Genomic DNA, 21,165 nt, shown 5'->3' on the forward strand with positions numbered 1-21,165 from the left:
ACAACCTATCTTTAAGACCTGCCATGCTCCACGCTGGTTCACCTGAGCCAAGCCCCAAGCTTCCCGGCCTATCTGGACATTGCCTACAGTCTCAGCAGAGCTGCCTCTGCCTCCTGTACTTCCTGTCTTGGATTCCATTTCCACTCTCTAGTTTGACTAGAACCATGTTACCGACTACTCTATCTTTACTCCCTGATAACAACTCTGCTCTAATCTTTGTGCACTCTAACTCTTCCGTTAAGCTAGAAATTGGGAATTACAGTATACTACCTTTGCCATACAGTGGCACACTACTTCAGCACCGAGGAATACCCAACCCCTTCCAGCTTCTATGCTTTTGATATTGGTACCTCATAAACTGACATTGGCCACATCAGTATTGAAAACAACAATAATGTATTAACTCATTTATGAAATACTTAGCAAATAATAAGTATCATTAAAGTTGAAACACATTGGGTATTTTGCTCCATGATGTGAATTAGGGTGCAAGTGATCAAGCTAAAGTTAGGATAACCTAGCTTAAAATCAGCTAACTATAAGCTTTAGCTGAGTCAGTAACGACACATTGACTGTAATGGTGCAATATCTCACAGTAATATTGTGCTCACTCAGGCAGATGCATGCTGCCAGAGACCAGTGTAAATTAGAGTAACACAAGTTACAACTAGAGGGTTAGTGGGGGGGTGTTTCTGGTTGGAGTTTGATTTGACAATACTAGTATTTGAAAATAGTTAAAGTAATCTGCCTTCAATTTATATCGTTGTACATGTATTTGAACTATATTCAAGGGGTCAGAAGCAGCTATTTGTTTTATCTATTAATTAATCAAAAAAATGTATGCAAAAACTGAATCGGCTAATATATCAGTTACCAGAATTAGTAATTCCCTAATATCAGTTTGGCCCTAATGTGAATATATGTCACCGCTCTGAGTAACACCAGTTTGCAAGGTTTGTCAGCTGAAGTGCAGATTCCCTTCTTTGTTTTCAAATCATTTATTTGACCATAGCAAGCTTTCAAAATTTTACACACTGCATTATTTCTATGCAAGTGTACTCATGAATCACTGGTCTGAGATGTTTGCACTTTCCCAGGGGATGTCATATGATGATGACAATGTGACCTGCCAGTGAAAACACAACTTGTCCAAGAGGCCTTAAAATGAAAGTTCTGACTTCCTGCATCATTGCTTGCTCACAGCGGTGAGAGAGATGCCACAGACAATGCAAACGCAGACATTTTGTGTGCTTCACATGGAGAGGAGGAGGTGGGGGAATCAACTTTTGGAAGCTTCATTTACAATAAGCTGTGAGGTTAAGTAGCGTTTTGAGCAAATGCTGGGTCTGTGAGGCTGAATATCAATGGGAGGCTTAAGGGCCGAAGCAGGCACTTAATCAGGGCTCAGAACCCGAGGAGAAGAGGAAGAGTTGAGGGAAAGAGAGGGATGAGGGAATTAATATGTAGCGCACACATTAATTATGCAATCACATCCTTAATCTGTGCAGATCTGGACGAGCTTATGTTAACAGAAGCTCAAATTTACTGTAATGACAGCATATTTACATTGACTAAAACTACGAAATCAATATGTAAATGTAATGTTTGTTGTAGCTAACTGGGGAAGATTGGAAATGTGTGGAGTAGGAAGGAAGGATGCATACGTAATAGGGCTGAGCAGAAGGAGGAGAGAGATGTGTTTGCTTGTGTGTGTGAGAGAGAGGTAGAGTGAGAGAGAGCGAGAGGAAAAATGGAAAGGGGTAAGGACACATAAATAAGGATCTAGCTAATATCGTGATTATGTTTGGACACAGTCCCGAGCTACTGCTGGCAGGCAGCGAGACTCCTAAATAGACAGAGATAGAGGGTAAACTGAGTTGAAGTGTTACTCTGTCCTTCCAAGCAAAGAGGGAACATCTTATCAGTCATTTATGGCAGCCTGATGAGCCATTTGGTGTGAGTGTGTGGGTGGAATTCTGTTCAAGATTTACTTTGAAAAACCAGACCGCTCGTTGTGCTCTACAGTACAAATATAGCTACTCAAAATATCAAATGCATTCACAGGGGAAATAAACCTGCCATTCATAATGAGTCATTTCCTTGTCATTTCCCATCTGTCTGATGAGGCCGGCTGGTTGATAAATAAACAAAACACCCATGTTTCAAGTTTAATATCCCTTTGGCTCGACTGCTTCCACCACTGATGTTTTCAAAGCAGCTGATAGAGGCAGGCCCCCTCATGCAGTACAAGGTTGAAGTGTGGGTGTCTCAGTGTTTGCTTCTGCCTTCAGAGGTCTCTTTCTCGCTCAACACACACACTCGTGACATCCAGGTCGGCCTGAAATATCTCTGGAGGTACTTGACATGGCATAAGGGTGCAGGATGGAAAATGTCATTTAACTTTAAGGACAGGGAAAATGGAGCATTTTGCAGGGGAGGAGAGCAGGCTAAACAGATTGGTTTCATTCTGAGGTAAGCCCATCGCCTAAGCTGTGAGTCCCTGCGGCACAGAGCAGACTCTAGACCTTATTAAACTAGCACTGCCAGACACACGCACACACAATGTGACATGTGCCTGCAAAACACAAATATCCATACACACATACTTCCTCCTCCACTTACATACACTCCCCACCATTATTCATGTTTCTACTGCTCAGAGAAACACAAACACATAAGAACGCACTGTCTTAGTACATGCTGACTGACCATTTTAACTCCTATATGTCAGAGGAGGTCATGAGTGAGGTACACACAAGCTCTTCTTACCTCCTCCACATTTTGCATCCACAACAAAGCAGGAGGATGCGAAACCGTTCTGCTCTGTTTTGCTCTGCCATCTTGTCCCAAAGTTTATTAGCGTGCTAACTGTTACACGCTGCCACAGAGGGCTAACATGCTAGCTGTCATCCCAAAGCATCTGTGAATCTGCTTCTGGCTAGATTACCCACAGAGGACGACATAGGAGGCAGGAAGCCACCTTAAAAATACACAAAACCTAATGAATCATTTTTGCAATTTTCTAATTTCCTTTGGAGTTTAAATTAAAATAACCTTTCGTTGGCAAACATGCTTCCTGAGAGCTGAGCGCAGAGTAAACGAACAAGGGAACAGGCACCATTGAAATATTCATCAGGCCTTCATCATTTATGCAAGAGATTAGCTCCTCCTCAACACCCTCTTGTATTCACAGGCAGTCATCAACATGGCCACAGAGAGAAACCTCTTTCATAGCCGGCTTTAACACTGCAGTATCTGCACGTCACATCACTAACTAAATACCTACCTGAGAATGACTGCTGCTCTAGGAAAATCTCCCAAAGCCACAAGATTTATTTCTAATCAAACATGACAACTAAGAGGAGTTTACTCAGCAGGATCATAATGACAAAGCAGCACTGTGTAATCAGTCCGTTTGATTTAGGTGTGTGCTGCACGATCCAAGCTCTACAAAGTCATTGCCAGGGATATTACCATTTATGGGATATTTGCATTTTTACTCAGCAACAATCTGAAGCAAACAAAAGTTTGTAAAATTGAATTTGGTTTTCCACACGAAAAATACAAACTGGCAAATGTAAATCTAGAAACTAATGGTGGTGACATAAACTAATTTAAAACTTATGAGGTTTTTACAATTTCAGTGTAAGACATACACCAGATTACAATGTTACACCATATTACCCACAGTGTCTTTTCACTCCAAACAACAGTAGGTAAATGTGACTTGGTATCACTTTCTGCACATCAGTTAGGTTTATTAATTTCAAAAAAATTGAGAAGGAAAAACTAAAGCATACTATTGTTTTTTTTTGGTTTGTTTTTAAGTTACATTTTTGGGCTTTTTATGCCTTCCTTGATAGATGAGAACAGTGGAGAGGGTCAGAAACAGGACTGAGAGAGGGGGATAGACATGCAAGAAAGGAGGCGCAGGTATATTAGAGCAATACCTAACCTTAGGGCCACTTGCGCCCAAGCTTGCCATTGCTACAAGATCAGAACAAAATATTGACTTTATGGTATTTTATTTCAATGTCCGGCCACCACAGGGTGTGTTAAAGAAAAGCTGGACCTTGTGCAAAAGGAGTTGATGAGCCCTGCAGTACATTGTATACAGATTAGAAACAATAATAATAACATGTCATTGGGTAAATCCATGACTCTCTGAACTCTGTTTTAATCACGTCACACATTTCTGTTTTTTACAGTTTTTTAACATCAGGAGTGACTGTGTTGAAAATGTAGAACACCTAACAAGCACATGGCAAAATGTTTTAAAAAATGTTTTTTTGACTAGCATATTTACTTTTCTAATCAACTTAAAATACAGCCTACATAATAGAGCCTTCACACTGAGTTCATTAAGTCTTTCATCCTAACTTACCAGATTGGATTTGCTGGACTTTGTGCTACTTTTATTTGAACTCAACAAGAGCCTTAAATGAGAGGTAGTTGAAGGTTTTATTGCAGACACTGCTTTGTTCTAGCTCTGACATCACAATACTAGGTGAGGATATTTAAACTGGATGTGTGAGACACTTAGGCTATGAGTAAACAAACTTGTCTTGGATGCCTATGACAGTCCAATTCTTTTGGAACATCCTCAAACCTCTATCTCGGGGGTCATAAACTACATCTGTACAAGGACCAGATTTTGTCTTGACAGGCACTTTGGGGTCAAGACTTTTGAATTAACTCAAATAAAATAAATATTTTGGTTAGGTTAACACAGTATTGTATTAGTATTTTCTTTTAAATGTAAGTCATTTTTATGCATTAACAGTAAGATCAGTCCCCATCTCCTATGTTCAATCAAAATGTTTTAGCTACATATTTCTTAGACTGCCATGTCCTGACGCTAATATGCTGCATCCTGTTTGGTGAAAAACAAATGGATGAAACCGTTTTTTGTTTTGATTTTCAGGCAGGAGAATCACTCTCAAAGAGCAAGGAGTGAAAAGTTGAAACAGAAAACTGCAGGTTTAATCAGGCCTGGACTGATTAATACCTGCTAATCATGCCTCATATTTCCGTACTGTATAATAGCTGATGGCTAACTGGTGGATTTCTGTAAAAAAAATGGCTCAAACTCAAGTAATTCCTGATAAAACTGTTGAAATCTTGATCATTTTGGGGTTGATTTGATAGCTGTATGAGTTTAAAGACAAAAGACAACCTAAAACCACAACATCTTTTTTCTTCCGCACATTTTTGCATTTAATCATCGTTTGGGGGCCGGATGGGGAGCATTGGGCCCGTCAGTCGATGAGTGCTGCTCTATCTCGTACAAATATCTGAGGTCATCAACATTGTTAGCTGCATGAAATAAGTTCTGGAAAAATCAATATGTATTTAGAACAAGCATATCTGTGATTATTAGAGGGGCACTTATATTATGCACAACAATTTAGCTGTAAATAATCTTGTTGAAGTTCAAAGTACTCCCAGACTAGATAAGTTCCTATGAAGTGGCAGTTTTAGTTGGTATGGTAATGATGATGTATGCCTTCCTACCTGCTGACAACATGTTCAGGGGACAAAGCTTTGTCTTCTGCAACAAATACGCACACACTGCAGATAAAGTGCAAATAGCGTGGATTTTTCTGGTGTGACCACAGTTTATTTTTACAGCATACTAAACAGCTTGTCTGGTCCCGCTACAGGGGTCTGCTCCCTCTTGTTCTGTGATCTGTCACCTATCCTCTCCCAGCATGACAACAGGGTCACCACACACATACACACAAATTTATATAGAAATGCATGTGCATACACACAAAGGACCACCCACTCCACTCAGCCCCAACTATTCTCAACCAAAATAGCTGACACAGAATAATGAGCTCCTGACACCCAAAATGATATCGATAACACTCGGGGAAATGGCAACGGTGCTGCTAAAAAGACGCAGCAGTTGGTGGGGGAGTGAGAAGACGAGGAGCTGCGGAGAAGAGGGAGCGAGGGAGGGAAGACTGGGGAGATGAGGGCCATTAGCTGCCAACACAATATAACTACCACTTAGCCTAACTAGCAGGCAATGCGGCAAACTGCCAAATGACTTCTTTTACAAGTGTTCTGATGACATGTGGATGCTTGCTTGGCTGCTAACATGAGGAAGTGTGTGGAGAGTAACAGTACAGTTTCTGTTTTGAATCCACTGTCAACAAACAAACTAAGGCTGTAAGATGTGAGAGTATAAACCAGGCTGACTAATAAAGGCAATGCATCTGAGGAAGTGACACTGACAATTGTCAGAAGATCATAAATCCTGCTGTTTTGATCCAGTGTCATTTTTCTATGAAACACGGGCAGTTTATGTGAAAGACTGATGGGTAAAGTAGTCAAACACAGACTGCCATCACAAAACGAGTCCCTGGTTGTTATTACTGTTTTAGAGAATAATCCTAGACATTAAAAAAATCAATCAGTTAAACTGACATCAGTCTTTTGGATTAACATTGACATTTAAAAATAATTTAAAGAAAAAAACAGGGAAACCTTATGTCACACCAATAGGTGTTTAAGCACAGTAATAATAGTTAGGCTTTACTTTAAAAAAACGCCTGTATCACTAAATTTCTCTTCAAAAAGAGCTCTTTTAAAAATATCAACTAATATTCAACATAGATAATTCAAAGCATTTCCTTATGCATATAAAACCTTTTATTCCTTGTTGGTTATATTTTGTACTCATACACACTATGAAAAGTGCTCAATCTAATCAGTGCAAAGGGTGAAGCACTGAGCAAAAAAGGCAATTTAATAATCACAGGAGTAGCACTGTATGTTCATTCTCATCTCTCTCTATCACCACAAAATGTCTGTAATAGACACAAAAGACTCAGATATCCATATGCCATAAAACATATAACACTGATAATGCTTTAATTCTTAAAATACAAATAAGATAGTTTAAGGTCAGCCTCTGTCACCGAGGTAAAGTGAAGAGAGAAATCTACAACACTGTTTTCCAGACACTGATGAAAGGACAATCACGTATTCAGCTGCCACCTGTGATTGTATTACCGCTTTGATTTTCCTCTGAGCAGCCTGACATTTCAGAAAGAAAGGTTTGCTAATACTGCCATGGATTCCCAGAAACGATGAGGACAACCTCTAGGTGGAAAAAACACCAGCTTAATGTTTAATCTTCACAGTCACAGGATATTATCAGTTATGTTTCAGACTGATGTGTCGTGGGAAATGAAACAAATAAGTACAAAATGTCGGTATCATATTCACAGCCTGTGTAAGATGCACTACAACCTTCTGCAACAATAGCAGGCTTAAAGAACAAAGAGGAAATTATTATTTACACTACACAAAGAGGTTGCAGCAGCAGACGCTCCCTTCAAAATGTCACAATAGATGTAGGGAAATGAGTGTGCACCAGCGGGTCAAACGTTTCTTAATATTCCAATGAAATGGTATTTACAGGCTCGATTCTGGATTTTCATAAATGGACACAGACCTCCACCTTGTGGTTATTATTAGGTACTGCACTCCTTCCAATATCAACAGCATTCAGTAGTGTGTTCAGCAGAATGGGAAGAGGAGGGTGAAAACATTCAAAAAGAAGAGAAAGAGTGTTAATTGTTAAGATGAATACCTGTTTTTGCTGGTGCTAGCAGTAGCAGCAATTTCTGGGGTCAGGACATAGAGGCTGTTGTTCTTGGGCAAGTGTAAACTTCTCAGCACGGTCTGATTAAACACACAAACACACACAGGGACAACTCAATAGAATGAAGAAATTATTTGCAAATAGAATAAGTTTCTGCTTTATAAATATTATAAATAACACTGATAATAAATCATTCTGAGATGAAAAAAGTAAAAACTAGTAAAAACTAACCCCCTAACCCTAACCCTAACCCTAGAAAAGCACTCGGAGAGCGCAGACCTCCGCCATCAGCCCTATCTCCCAATAGGACAGAATCCTTTGAAAAATTCATGGATCACTCCCAAAATCTAATTAGTTCTTCCTTATGCCATTTCTGACATTTCCTGAAAATTTCATCAAAATTCGTCCATAACTTTTTGAGTTATGTTGCTAACAAACAAACTAACAAACCCTCACGATCACATAACCTCCTTGGCAGAGGTAATGATAAGTTTAAAGGCTCAAAGTCTGAGATAAAAAGTCAAACTTATTAGATCAAAAGGTCTAAACATGAAATTTAAAGGCTAAATAATGTTTTTAAAAGGCAAATGCATGAGATATAAAGTCAAAAGCACTAGTGTAAAAGGTAAAAATATAACTTAGAATTTTTAATAGTGAATCTTGAAGGTCAAAACCTGAAAAAAGTCAAAATCATATGTTTAAGTTAGAATTGTGAGACGCAAAATTGAAAATATGAAATGACAACATAAATTTCTTTTCTCACCATCCTGACTTTTAATCTAACTTCTTTAACTCTTTACTTTTTCAGATTTTTATAATTTAACAAGGATATTTTAAATTATCAAAATTAAGCTTACAAGTTTACTGGAGGAAACCTGCAGACCTCATACTGGTGGGCCAGTTATAATAGAAAGATTGTATGATCTTGCGGGCCGGATACAACTGTACCACGAGCCGGATTCAGTCCCAGGACCTTGAGTTGGACACCAGTGCCTTAGATTTAAGACGCATGACTATGGACTGTTTAGTAAGAGTAGCGTATATAATTCTAAATGAGGTTAAAATAAGAGGCAAAAGCCCTCATTAAAGACTGATCGTGTAGATGATGCCTGAAGTTCTGTCAAAAGAGAAAAATTGGGGGTGCTGGGGCTTTGCTGCTACTTTGTCATTGTTTTATAGTTTCAAAGTTTTGATTTATGGTATGTTCTGATGCCACAAGAATGTGACATAAATCAGCATCAAAGACCACACAGTCACTTTGCATGGGAAGATAATGGATACATGCATATTGTGAATTTCAGGATACATGCAGACTAAATAAAAAGTAAACAAAACTAAATATTTTTGAATAGTATAATCTCTATTATTGAGGACAGCCATCCCAAATTGCAACACAGTGTGAATTACATATACATAACTATGCCATTGCCATTGTAATCTATAATGTTGCCAGTGCTTTTGTGCATTTAAAAGAAAGTATACAGAGGACGTCTGCAATTCATGGTAATTCAAAACAAGGAATAACATAATATCTGGTGCCTAAGGCTTTTTTTGTTAAAAGAAATGTTGATTTAATTTGATTTTTGCTACAGTTGTAACTATGTTAAAAATTCTGGTAATGTGAAAACCAAATTACTAGGTTTTTTTTCTTAAAAACGTGCTTTTGACAAACATTTAGGGCACACTCACACAAGGCAATCTGTACTGTTGCCTGAGCATTCTTACACCAAAAAGGATGAGTATTAAAACCCAGTGCCAATATGGTACCGGTGCCTGCACATTCGAAACCTATCCAGACTGAGTTAAAACACAGATATCAATACTTCATTTCAGTACTCTATGACTGTGATGTGACCCCCACCCACTCCAAATGAAAGGCCAAAACACTGTTATGAAATTTGTGTGATATGCACTTTCATTTTATTTCAGCAGAGCATGTATGTCTTATCATTTTGACGTACTGAGCAATGTCTGTGCCCTGTCTGTGTTTTCCTACCAGAGACAGTCACACTGTCTGACTCATTTATTTCACTGTTTGTCTCTGATGTACCGCCATATGGATTTCATTTGAGTCTCTTTTATTAAGAAGTTACACCCATTTCCTTTTCTTATCATATGTTCAACTGGCTTTTTTTATATATTTCTTTTAATTATTTATGATAAAGACAGCGTTCATTCACCCACTGACTTTGAACACACTTTTTTCTCTTAAAAGTATACATTCAAGCATTGGCACAGTTTAAAAAGTATTGATTTACACTGGTATTGGAAAAGACCCAATCGATACCCAACCCTAATGTGAGTGTTTTGTATCATGCTCAGGCATGGTACACTCCCCTGGCCTGGCACAGATGGCAGAGGTGGGCTTTAGCATTTTACAATTGCTTGTGCATGTGGAAGTGTTGCATAATTGATTCAATACAACCGTTCCTCTGGACAATCTTTTTAACAATAGTGGAGTGTTATCTGAACTGACAAAAAAAACTAAAAATAAGCCAAGTGAGCAAAGTTGCTGTCATGTTGGCTGTATATTTTATTTTTTCCACTGTGCCAACACTGTAAGACAGCATGTCTTGTTAACTGTTATAGTAAGATTTGATGGCCTATATGTGCTCAGGTCAGGCTTGAGTGCAGAACAGCAGGGAACTTGGGAGGGAGGACAAGCGTGCTTCAAACACAGTACAAAACAACTGGCCTTAGCATGTGTGCACCCTTATAAAGCCTATAAAACTTACACTATCAGATACATCTCCACTCTTCCATCCTTTCAGCTGCATTTTGGACACTGGAACCCCCAGCTCTGTTTCCAGGATTTGTTTGATTTCTCCTGTAGAAAACATTTACAAAGTTCAGGGAAAAATTGAGCCCACGTGTAAAGAAACAGGTCATGTGATATGTTGAGTATTATAAACAGCTTTTCATGTCATTACTTATGGTGCTCACCAACTGTGCTGCCTTCTTCCAGTACCAGCTCTACAGTGCGCTGTCGGTACTCCACCCTGAAGTTGAGCATCCGGGGTTGACGCTCTACAATGTGTCGGGAGGAAGAGTTGCTGGGACAAAAAGCGGAGGACGACGGAGGAGAGGAGGATGAAGACGATGAAGAGGGAGGAGGGATGGTGCCTCCTGCTGCTGCATCAGCTGCTTCTGATTGGCTATGGGGTCCATACATGCTGGCCTGGTTTGCCTCATTGGAAAAGTTACTGCACAGAGTTATAAAGGTTAGTGATGGCAGTATGATTGCTGAGTTTTCATATAAAATCTTTAAATTGGTCATTTACACGGTCAGTACCATGGACAGAAGACACCAGACAGGCTTATATTTGTGGCTACATAAAACTGATCTTTAGCCTGTTAAAAGAACAAAGCGGGAACTGCAAGACAAAAATTATCCCAACAACAAGCGTCTTTCCCTCCCATCCTTATTTACAATATATCCTCATGCTCTATTATGCTATTGTCTTGTGGCTGCCTCAGTGTGTGACCCATGTTTAACACAACACAGTAAATTTCTTTGTGTTCTAATCATGAACAAAGTCTGCCCTTTGTTCCATGAAGTGAAACCAGCAACTATCTCACAAGAGAGTGTGCCAGACTCAGGCTTTTTTTTTTCCACAAAGGCTTTATTCTATGTTGCCCCACATGTTGAAGAGGCCACTGTCCTGATGTGAAATTTGGTGATCAACAACCACAAAAAAAATCCCCGAACAAGCTGAGTCAGTGTGGTGGGAAATCACCTCAGCCATCTCAACTTCACTTTGCTCCAACTGAAACATAATGACAAATATTTCACTCTAAAAACAGTGCATCTAGGGTAGACTGATCTCTGGGACATCGAGGAGTCATCATATCTTAATGTAATTAATAGGGTTGATGACAATTTAATCCTTTTTGGTCACATAAAAGGGGGAGACAATCACCTGAAATCAGGAAATGGCATACAGGAAATACAAATTATGAAAAGAAAGGTCTACCATATGAATGTGTATAAATATGTGGCACATTAGTTTGAATCACTGTGGGAGCAAAAAAAATATATATAATTCTCAGTATTTTACTCCACAGAGCCAAAGAAAAACAAGATGGATCCTCCCAAGAAGAATCCACCTCTGTGAAAACAAATAGTTTGTGGTTTAGCTCTCACTATCAGGATCAGCACTTTCTTCCATACTTGGCACAGCAACTCAGAAGACCGTTAAATTGTCCGTTGTTGCCGTTTGGGGATTACTTCCGCAAGTAGATGGCACTGTTTCTATGAGGTGTCCCAAAGGAGACAATAACAAACCACAAGAACAGTGATCAAGTTCAGTAGATTATTTGACATTTTCATCAGAAAATGACCAGAAGAATTTTGCTTAACAAAGCCTGCTTTTTATAATTCTCAACCTGCTTACTAGAGAGGACACAAGGGAAATAGATTTCAGCAGCACTGGAGTAGACTCCAACTGGCTCCAGCTCATGTCACGTCATCAGACTGTTTATTGGGCTACCCCATCCTACTCAGAGCCATGCCAGCCTCTTAGTAAATGTGTTGGCTGCTGGTCACGCTGCCAGCAAGCCTCCATTCACAGCTATGTGTGCCCTCGAGAAACACCAGCAATATTCTCATGGCCCAAGAACCTGAACCAAATTTAACCGCACGCTTGTCTGTGCACAAATGCACACAAGCGTGCACACAAAATAAAACGGTTTAACAGAAAGTCTCCAGTTTGAGTGGGTTCAGATCAGCTCATTGCATTCACAAGTGTAAACTAACTGTTGAAGGAAAGCGAAGCGCTCAAAGCCTCTTAAAGAAACCTTTTCAACTCAGAAACTGTTTACAAGTCCCTTCTTGGCAGAAAGATGCTTGCAGTTGCAGAGTCTTTTCTATTATTTCTTTATCACACAGTTTCCATGCTAGGAGCAATAACCTCCAACTCTGTAACACTTGTTTAAGCATCGAATTGAAACATGCATTTAAGCTGTCTATCAAACAATGCTTTCTCTATAATAAGACATTCACATGTGCTTCATGGAGGAAGCAGGTTTTACAAAAGAAACATCAGTTTGGCAAGTTGTGTCCAAGCATATCTAGTGCATTTACGGTCTAAGTCAAAATGATGGGGACATCAAGACTCTGAATCTCCAAGATCATTTTGCCTGATCATCAATGTCTTTCTTTGAGCATAATCAGGTGGTGGTTTCCCATTCACTGCCCTGTTTGAGAGTTGCTTCACTTGCATATCTGCCCCTTGATGCTCAATACTGTAACAGCTGCTCCCATACTAACTACTGAGATTTCTTGTCATCCTTTTGGTTATCATCATAGCATGCCAGAAATGACAACAATGCGTTGTCATTTGTATAATACATAATCTAAGGTACCATTCAGTGTTAAGCAAACATTAGAAGAGTGGTAATTACCTTTGTATAATTCCATTCTCTTGTGGTATAACTCCATTGATGGCTGCCTGTAATGAAAGTGGAAGTGTATCATGCACTGTAATATAAATATAATTTTCCCATATTTTCACATGTAGAACTAAAAAAACACTCCTGATATCCAAACTTCCAATGATTTGGTTCTGGACCAACTGCTGTGAATACAAGAACAAAATCCTGCATATTGTAAATAGTGATTAATAACATAAAACTCAACCTGATATAATATGCTGCACATAAATGATGATTTCTAAATCTACTGAATATGTTCGAAGGATATTGTGATGCCAGGATGTTGCAAGCAAGGTCATCCAAAAGCCAGCCCATGTATAACTTGGTAAATTTTGCAAATTTACTAAAAGCACGTGTTTGTTTACAACTTTCTGGGTAAACCTATAAAAATGCGGTTAAAAATAGAAGGTAATTTTAAATAGCAAGCTGATTAGTACAAAAAAGCTGAAAGGACACACTTGACAGTAACAACTGTCAGCACTGAGCTTTTGTTTGAAGGGACAATTGATTGGATTCACTCGAACACTCACTATTCATTTCAGCAAAGAGGGTAAAATAGAGTCAGCTGTTATGTGCGAGCAAAATCACCCTCCTCAACCCTTTCATTCTGAGGGGATGAAATATATAAAATGATAAAATAACTGAAATAGAAGGAAAACAAACATTTGTGCAAAGCCTTCAGATTTTTTCCCTTTGTTTAACGGTAGGATTATCATTTCAATGTTTAATGTCAGTCACATTGCTTCCATTAATCACGACGAGACAAGAAGGCAGGAGAAGTGCAAATATGATGAATGAAGAGGCTAGATTTTATTGGTATGATCCACTTAAAAGGACATTTGAAAAGAATAAAACCGTTATAATCTGATGTAAAACAGGAAACAAGCTTTTCAAGCCTGGCTGCTGCTACCCTTCAGTAACAAGTTCCCTTTATACAGTGAATATTTTTTATCATACAGATGCAAAACAAGACTCTTCCTATAGATCAGGGGTCATCAATTACATTTGTACCGGGGGAAGATTGACAGGCACTTTGGGGGCCAGACTTTCAAATTACCTAAAAAAAAATAGTATGTTATTGTATTGGTATTTAAATTTTCTTTGAAAGTGTCACTCATTTTTAAGCATTAATGGAGAGATCAGTCCCTACTGCCTATGAGCAATTGAAATAATCAAGCCACATATTTCTGGACTGTCTTGTTGTCCATCACTAGGTTTGATGCTGATATGCAGCATCCTGATTGGCAAATAACAAATGGAGGAAACAGGTCTTTTGTTTTGATTCTCATACAGAAAAATCCCACTCTCTACGAGCAGGAAGTGAATCGTTGATACTGTGAAACTGCAGATTTAATCAGGACTGGACTGAAAAGTATAAGTTTGTTATGCATCATACATGCTTATAAAAGCTGATGGGTGAATTTTTGGGAAAAAATGGATGAAACATTAAGTCATTCCTGGTAAAACTGTTGCAATCTTTGTTGTTTTGGTGTTAATTTCATATCTTAAGGGATTTAAATACAAAAGATAACCTCAAAAGCACATCTTGTTTCCTACTCACATTTTCTGAATTTAATAGTCTTTTGGGAGCTTTGGAGGGCCTGATATGGCCCCTGGGCCATCAGTTGGTGATCACTGCTAGATTGTTTTATAGTGTTCTTTCTGTAGATAAAAGGATGTCATCAGCAGTGCTTGGGGTTTTTGTTTGTAACACACTACTGTACCGTGTTTCTGTCACCAACTTCAGCAATCATATTAGCATTTCTAATCGAATACCTATCATGTTTCTTACAATACTTCTAGTTCTTGAATTCTCTGTATAACAGGACAGAAAACCAAATGTTATTTCTCATGCACAACTATGCAACCCTCGTCTGACATGACTCATGCTACATTGGCTTGAGTCCATGTTGTTAGAGGGAAACAAAAATAGTGGAGCGGTTCAATTCATGACAGCTTTTTTAGGCTTGGAAATGTGAAGACTACTAGTGATGCACCAATTGTGAAAACTGGGACCAATACTGGTATTAAAAATCAATCGCGGCCAATGCCTCAAGTGGTTTTTCACTGCTTCTTTGGGTGTGAGACTCCCAAAATGTCAACATTTTTCCTCATGTTTGATTACAAAACAGAACAGACTTCGTCCTGCAGGTCACTTCTTCTACCCCGTAAAAAATGTCTTATTTGCTTTGGCAGTTAGGTGTGATAGATGCCAGCATTAAGCTGACTGGACCTAACAGATAAACTTCGACCACTGATATCTGTTTATGCCACTAGTTTTTTAAATCCAGAGCATAAAAAGAGATATTGTCTGTGTCCTCCGTATTAGATTCTGCATTTCAGCACTGATGTGGGCATGTGTAAGGTTTAACTTGATATTTCTGATTAGCACTTAAGTGACAGTGCTGGGGAAGTGACAGATAGATGAAAAAGGTAATGTAACTAGCAGTATGGCTAGTTACTTTCAGCAGTGATTAAATAAGCAGTATTATGTGTTTTTTTTTTTTTTTTTACTTTTCAAATAACCACTTCAACACAGGTCATTAACAGGATATCAAACCAAGACAGACAACTCAAGTTTAATAGTAGTCATAGCTTATGATAGCTGGAATCAGTTGTAGTGAGGTGCAATGTTTAGAGAGATAATGGAGTAGTTGAACAATCTCTGCTAAACAATACTCTTGGGAAAACACCTTTCTGGGGGAATGATTTGGAGGTATAATTTAATTATTATGCCAGTTCACACCTATGTAGACAGACTAGTTGTTTTTGGTGTTTACAAAAACTACCAGCTATTGCAGGGAGACTGCAAGTCCTCAGGTTTACAGGTGCAGTGATTCAAGGCCCCACCATCTGTGCTGCCACTGCTGTCTGCTTTGAACTCCCGCCAGCATCTGTCTAAATATAGACTGACCCTTTCTGACATGCACTGCGAGCTAAAGGGTTCCCTGTCTTTGACACATAATGAGTTAATACAAGTCTGGCTGAATACTTTCTCTCTCACAATGTCTCTCATCTCAAAATTCAACCAACATAACCTACTGAGATGCATTTTCTGTCATAGTCGCTGCATCAAAGGAGGCAGAGGTGTAGATGCTACCCGATCAGCATGACATCCTTCAGGGTAAAATAAAGATTATTTTTCTTTAATAACATTACACAGAGTGTTGGTTATTTGATGTTTACTGCTCTCTTGAACTCGTTCTCTGGATTTGCTGTCTGTCAAAGAGCAAAGCCCAAAGCCTGCAGATAATGAACTTACCACTAAATCCCAGTTATTAAGCTCTAACAGAGTGATTGCTTCTGCAATGTTGTCGATTCCAGTGCAAGCCTGTGAGAGGAAAAAAACAAGACAAAGGAAACCATATCAGAGAAAGCCATATATGAGATGCTGCAGCAGTTTGTTTCATGATATGGTACCGCCCATCCTGGCAATATTTGGTAATGTTGGTAAAGTAAAGTAAGTAAAGTAAAAAAAAGTCTAAGTAAAAAGAAAAAGAAAAAGGCCAAATGTTTCCATAGCAGATATCTTTGACTAAACAAAACATTTTAGAATGACATAAAAAGATTACTGTTCAGCAAAGTGGATGAGGCTACACCAGTGCTAGTTAAAGGTGGAGGTATCTTAAATGTATCCTTTCATGCTCTTCCTTAATTAAAGAGGAAACAGCTCAAAGTCAAACGCATCCTGTTACTTACAGTCACTAGTAAGAGAATCAAAGCAAATTCTCTGATAAATCGCCAGCAAAGCAGTGTCCTGACACCAGTATTTTTCCATATTCTATGGTGAGATTATAGATATACTATCAGAGACACAACAGAGTGTCTTAGTAGATGAAGTTTACTGACATTAACTCTTGTTACTTTAATAACAAAGTTCTTTCAGCAACACCCAACTAAAACAACATGTATATGCTTGGATATTTGGATGATACTACTAATCTACATTTACTTTAAGGGATGAAAGAACTCTTGACCTATTAGAGATAAGTGCATTCACACACTTCCAAACCCTATCTTTAATCGAACACAATTGAAACTAAAAATAATAGCATTTTATTTAGAGCCAATGCAACACCTAACCTAAAAGTACTAAAGAATGACAAAGGACCATTTCAAGTGCACCAGGCTAACCATGCCAGACCTTCATAAAAATGTTTAACCTTTTATTCCTTTAAAGTCTATATATTTAATTTGTATATGATTAGTTTTCTCTGAAACATTTAGTTTTAAAATGTTTTATAAAAAACTTTTTCACATCAATGAAGAAAAAACACTGAAAGCACCATGTAACTTTACTTTAGAAGAGGTGCCATCATAAGCAGCCAACAAAAAACCCACACAAACAAACAAAACCCATAAAAATCCATTTTAAGGTTCAAGCTTTTGTGATTTAAACACAGAAATACAATGCAGGCTTTTGATGTTCGTTTTAAATCAATGTTCTTAACCCAAATATGCATGTTTTTGCTATTGCTGGACAATAGACTCAGATGACTTTGGTGAATTTTTTGAGTCTGCTGGTAATCTTGTTTTAAACTTTTGCTACTTACCCTATGTTTCATTCTGTTTATTAATAACTAAGTACTAACCACTGGTAGGAAACAGGATATTTAGATGGCTTTTTAACCTCTTTTATGTTAGTTTGACTTCCCCTTGTTAAATCCATAAGACATTGTTGTTTCAGGTAAATTTCTGTGTTCCATTTTTGTTTCATGCACAACATCTCCCAACTTCACTGTGCTCAACTAGACTCCCTACAGAAGTGAAACACTAAAGTATATACATTATGACAAGTTACTGAACAATCTGAGCTGCCATGTTGGAAAAACCCTCCAATGAAGCTGTATCATCTATTTTAACCTTGGTAGGAAAAAAATAAATCAAATGTGCAAGCACTGTATGGGTCCTAAAAGATATGAAACAACACTTGGGAGTCATTTTCAATGGAGCTAAGACCCCAACCCCTATGAGTTAACTTTAAAATGCAATATATTCAGACAGTATACAGTTCATCTGGCTTTGATGCTGTGCTGTTACAAATAATGTCAAACCTAAGCATCTACATTTCTTGGCCCTATTGTCTAGTGTTACTGACTTATACTTAGATGCTTAAAAATAAGGGTACAACATCACATCCTTGATTTCACACCAGAAAGGAGGCCTTATGTTATCCTGTTACTAATGTCAGTAAACATGATTACAGATAGAGTGATGGATTTCTGCTGATGTGTAGAAATGAATTATTTAAAAACATTTTCTTCCTTTTACCATCAAAATATACCGTTCTATAGACATATTTGGGTAAAAAGCTAGTCTCTTTTAGGGAACAGACAGTTTGTGATGATTGTTTCAAAATCTGACGAGACAACAGGCAGTGTGTAAACAAGTTGACAGCGCCATGGCTCTTTTATTTAGCCAACTAGGTTTTCGTTACCTGTCAAGCAGGCAACTTCACATACACGCAGGATACACATTATTCAGCCGTCTGGGCTGTCGGTGGGTATCTAGTTATTGAGGCTACAGCTTCTTATTACGTTCAGAATCAGTTAGCAAGCTGTCAGGTTGCTAGCTTAGTGAGCTAACCCATGAAAGCAAAGCTCAGCTCAGGTCTACTGTTTACGGCGTCAGTCAGGTCTTGTGCACTGCTGTGGACTCTGACCAAAAACATTGAACAACGCTTAATAGAACACTACACAAAATAGTAATGTCAAACAAACCTGAAAGTCGGCAAGAATCATTTCTCTGTCCATGTTGCTATCGCCGCTTTCGGAGGCCATGGCAATGACTGGCTAAAAGCAATGCTTCTTCCACTGGCTCTCGTCGCTTTCTCGCCTCACAGAGGGACACTGAGTGTTAATAAAATACTTTACTAAGACAAGACAACCAGGAAGAGGTTGGCAGTCTGGATATATTACTCCTTATCCGGATCAAAGACCTTCAAATAGGCGAAATTCAGGAAAGTAACGTTTCAGTCTTCAGTTATCTCATATCAGTATTGTCATCTCCATTGCTTTACGGCTGACGTAAAGCGGATGTGTGTGTCGTGAAACTCAAGCGAGGACGCGAGGCATTTCAAATCGTTCACATTCCACGAGTCACGAAAACATAACCGTTTGTCTTTACAAACTGAAGACACTGAAAAGACCATATCTACATTTTAATATAATAATTCTCTAAAGTCCATACACAACTTCTAACTTAAGTTTGGGTAGTAAAGTTTGGATCTCATTTATCTATGTGCTTCAAACTGAAATTAAGATAAGCCTACCTGTTAGCTATATTGACTTAAAATATATAACCTTTGACTGGCAATGCAGCTTTAACCCAATTGGTTTATCGCTCCATTCACACTATAATGAAGGTTGCTCTAAAGTCTTCAAGACACAGACAACTTGCACCTTACCACAAGCAAGGCCGTCCATAAGGGGGGATAAAGAGGAGATTCTTGGGGCCAAGCCAAATGGGGGCCCCATAGAGGTCAGCAAAATCATGGTCCACTGTAAAGTTAAGCTATGATAACCATATATAATTTTATACCCGAATAATAACCACTTTTATCAAAGCAACAAATATTTTTAGAATTTATTTATGCCATAATATAGTCTTCTTCAATCTGTAAACCTATTTTCTTAAAACAGAATGAAAATGAGTTTAAAGTGGCAAACCAAAAAGTGAAATGCAATTAGAATTGGCAAAATTGTTGTACAAAGTGGTGGAAAGGGTTTAATAAGTGGCAAAATGGATTAAAAGTGGCAACATGGGCAGAAAAGGTGGTGAAATAGGATTAAAAAGTGGCAAAATGGGTTAAGGGAGCCAAAAAAAATGGCCTAAAAGTGTCAAAAAGCAGTTAACAGTGGCAATAACAGGCAGGAAAAAGTGTTATAAAGGGGTTAAAATTGGCCACATAAGTTTACAGTTGATTTACACTGAATGATTTCAGATGGGTTAAAAACAAATAGTAGAGCAAAATGCAGTTCAAGTTGACAAAAACTGGCAAAAAACGTGGTAATAAGGGGTTGATAGTGTCAGAACTGGGTTAATAAAGGCAAAAATATGTTAGAAGATAGCAACAATAGGTGGAAGGGATCAAAAATGTTATTTGAATTTGCAAAAACTGGCAGCAAAAGTGGTGACAAGGAATAACAAGTGGCAAAATGGGCTAAAAGTGGCAAAAACGAGCAGAAAAGGTGGTGAAATAGTATCACATAGTGCCAAAAATGGGTTAATAGCAGCAATAACAGGTGTACAAGTGGTATAAAGTAGTTCCAATTTGCAAAAATAGGTTTACACTAGGTTTACATTGAATAGTTTTACAACTGGTTTATAAAATGGATACACCTAGAAGCAAAATTCAGTTATAGTTGGCAAAAATGGGCATAAATAGTGGCAAAAAGTGGCACAAGAAAGGGGCAAAATGGCTTAAAGGTTGCAATAATGTCTGAAAAGATGATGAAATGGGATTTGAAAGGGGCAAAAATATGGGGTGATTCAAATGGGTTAAATGTGGCACAAAAATGAGTAAAGGTTGTGCAAAATTGATGACAAAATACTAATAAAAGTGGCAAAAATGGCCAAAAAGCAGCTTAAAGTGGTGGCATAAATTATTAATGTCAACATAGACCTCAACCATAGCTTGATGTACTTTTCAGCTCCAAAATGAGGTTACTGTTAGCCAGGATGCTAGTTCCAATGCTACTGATCCAACACATACATTGACACTATCAATAAATCACAACTGAGGGCCCATTCTCTTTGTTTGTCATGGGCCCATCCAACTCTGCGGGCAAGCCTGCCCACAAGTCATGTAGTCCATTTCGCTAGAGCACTTCATGTTGTTGATAAAAGTCTGATAATGTGTTAAATATAATTCATTAACGTGTTGGCCTATGCCTATTTTATAGGGAGACTCGAAATGTAATCCACAGACACCTGCTCAGAAATGGAGGCTACATTGAGGCTTTGGGGGTCTCCCACTAGAGGGCGCCAAATGACATGAAACGAAAGGCGGTATCCCTTTTTTGCTTCGTCATAATATTCTGATGTTTCAATGCTGGAGTAAAAATTTAAATATAAATAGGGTACGATGTTTGTTGAATTCGTATCTTTCTGAA

At 38.3% G+C, this 21,165-nt stretch overlaps 1 protein-coding gene across 1 annotated transcript in view; it reads right to left on the reverse strand.

The window, feature by feature from the left end:
* The window catches only part of faf1 (Fas (TNFRSF6) associated factor 1), an 89,167-nt gene extending 70,103 nt beyond the window's left edge, over positions 1-19,064 (reverse strand). Inside the window, exons 1-6 of the mRNA XM_041791611.1 lie at positions 18,772-19,064; positions 16,314-16,382; positions 13,022-13,068; positions 10,562-10,821; positions 10,354-10,445; positions 7,607-7,698 (exon numbers count right to left, since the gene is read on the reverse strand). Coding sequence (XP_041647545.1) covers positions 7,607-7,698; positions 10,354-10,445; positions 10,562-10,821; positions 13,022-13,068; positions 16,314-16,382; positions 18,772-18,831 — 620 coding nt within the window. The 5' untranslated portion in view covers positions 18,832-19,064. The remainder of the gene's footprint in view (positions 1-7,606; positions 7,699-10,353; positions 10,446-10,561; positions 10,822-13,021; positions 13,069-16,313; positions 16,383-18,771) is intronic.
* Between the last annotated feature and the right edge of the window lie 2,101 nt (positions 19,065-21,165).

Source organism: Cheilinus undulatus, linkage group 7, assembly GCF_018320785.1.
Source record: "Cheilinus undulatus linkage group 7, ASM1832078v1, whole genome shotgun sequence".
NCBI lineage: Eukaryota > Metazoa > Chordata > Actinopteri > Labriformes > Labridae > Cheilinus > Cheilinus undulatus.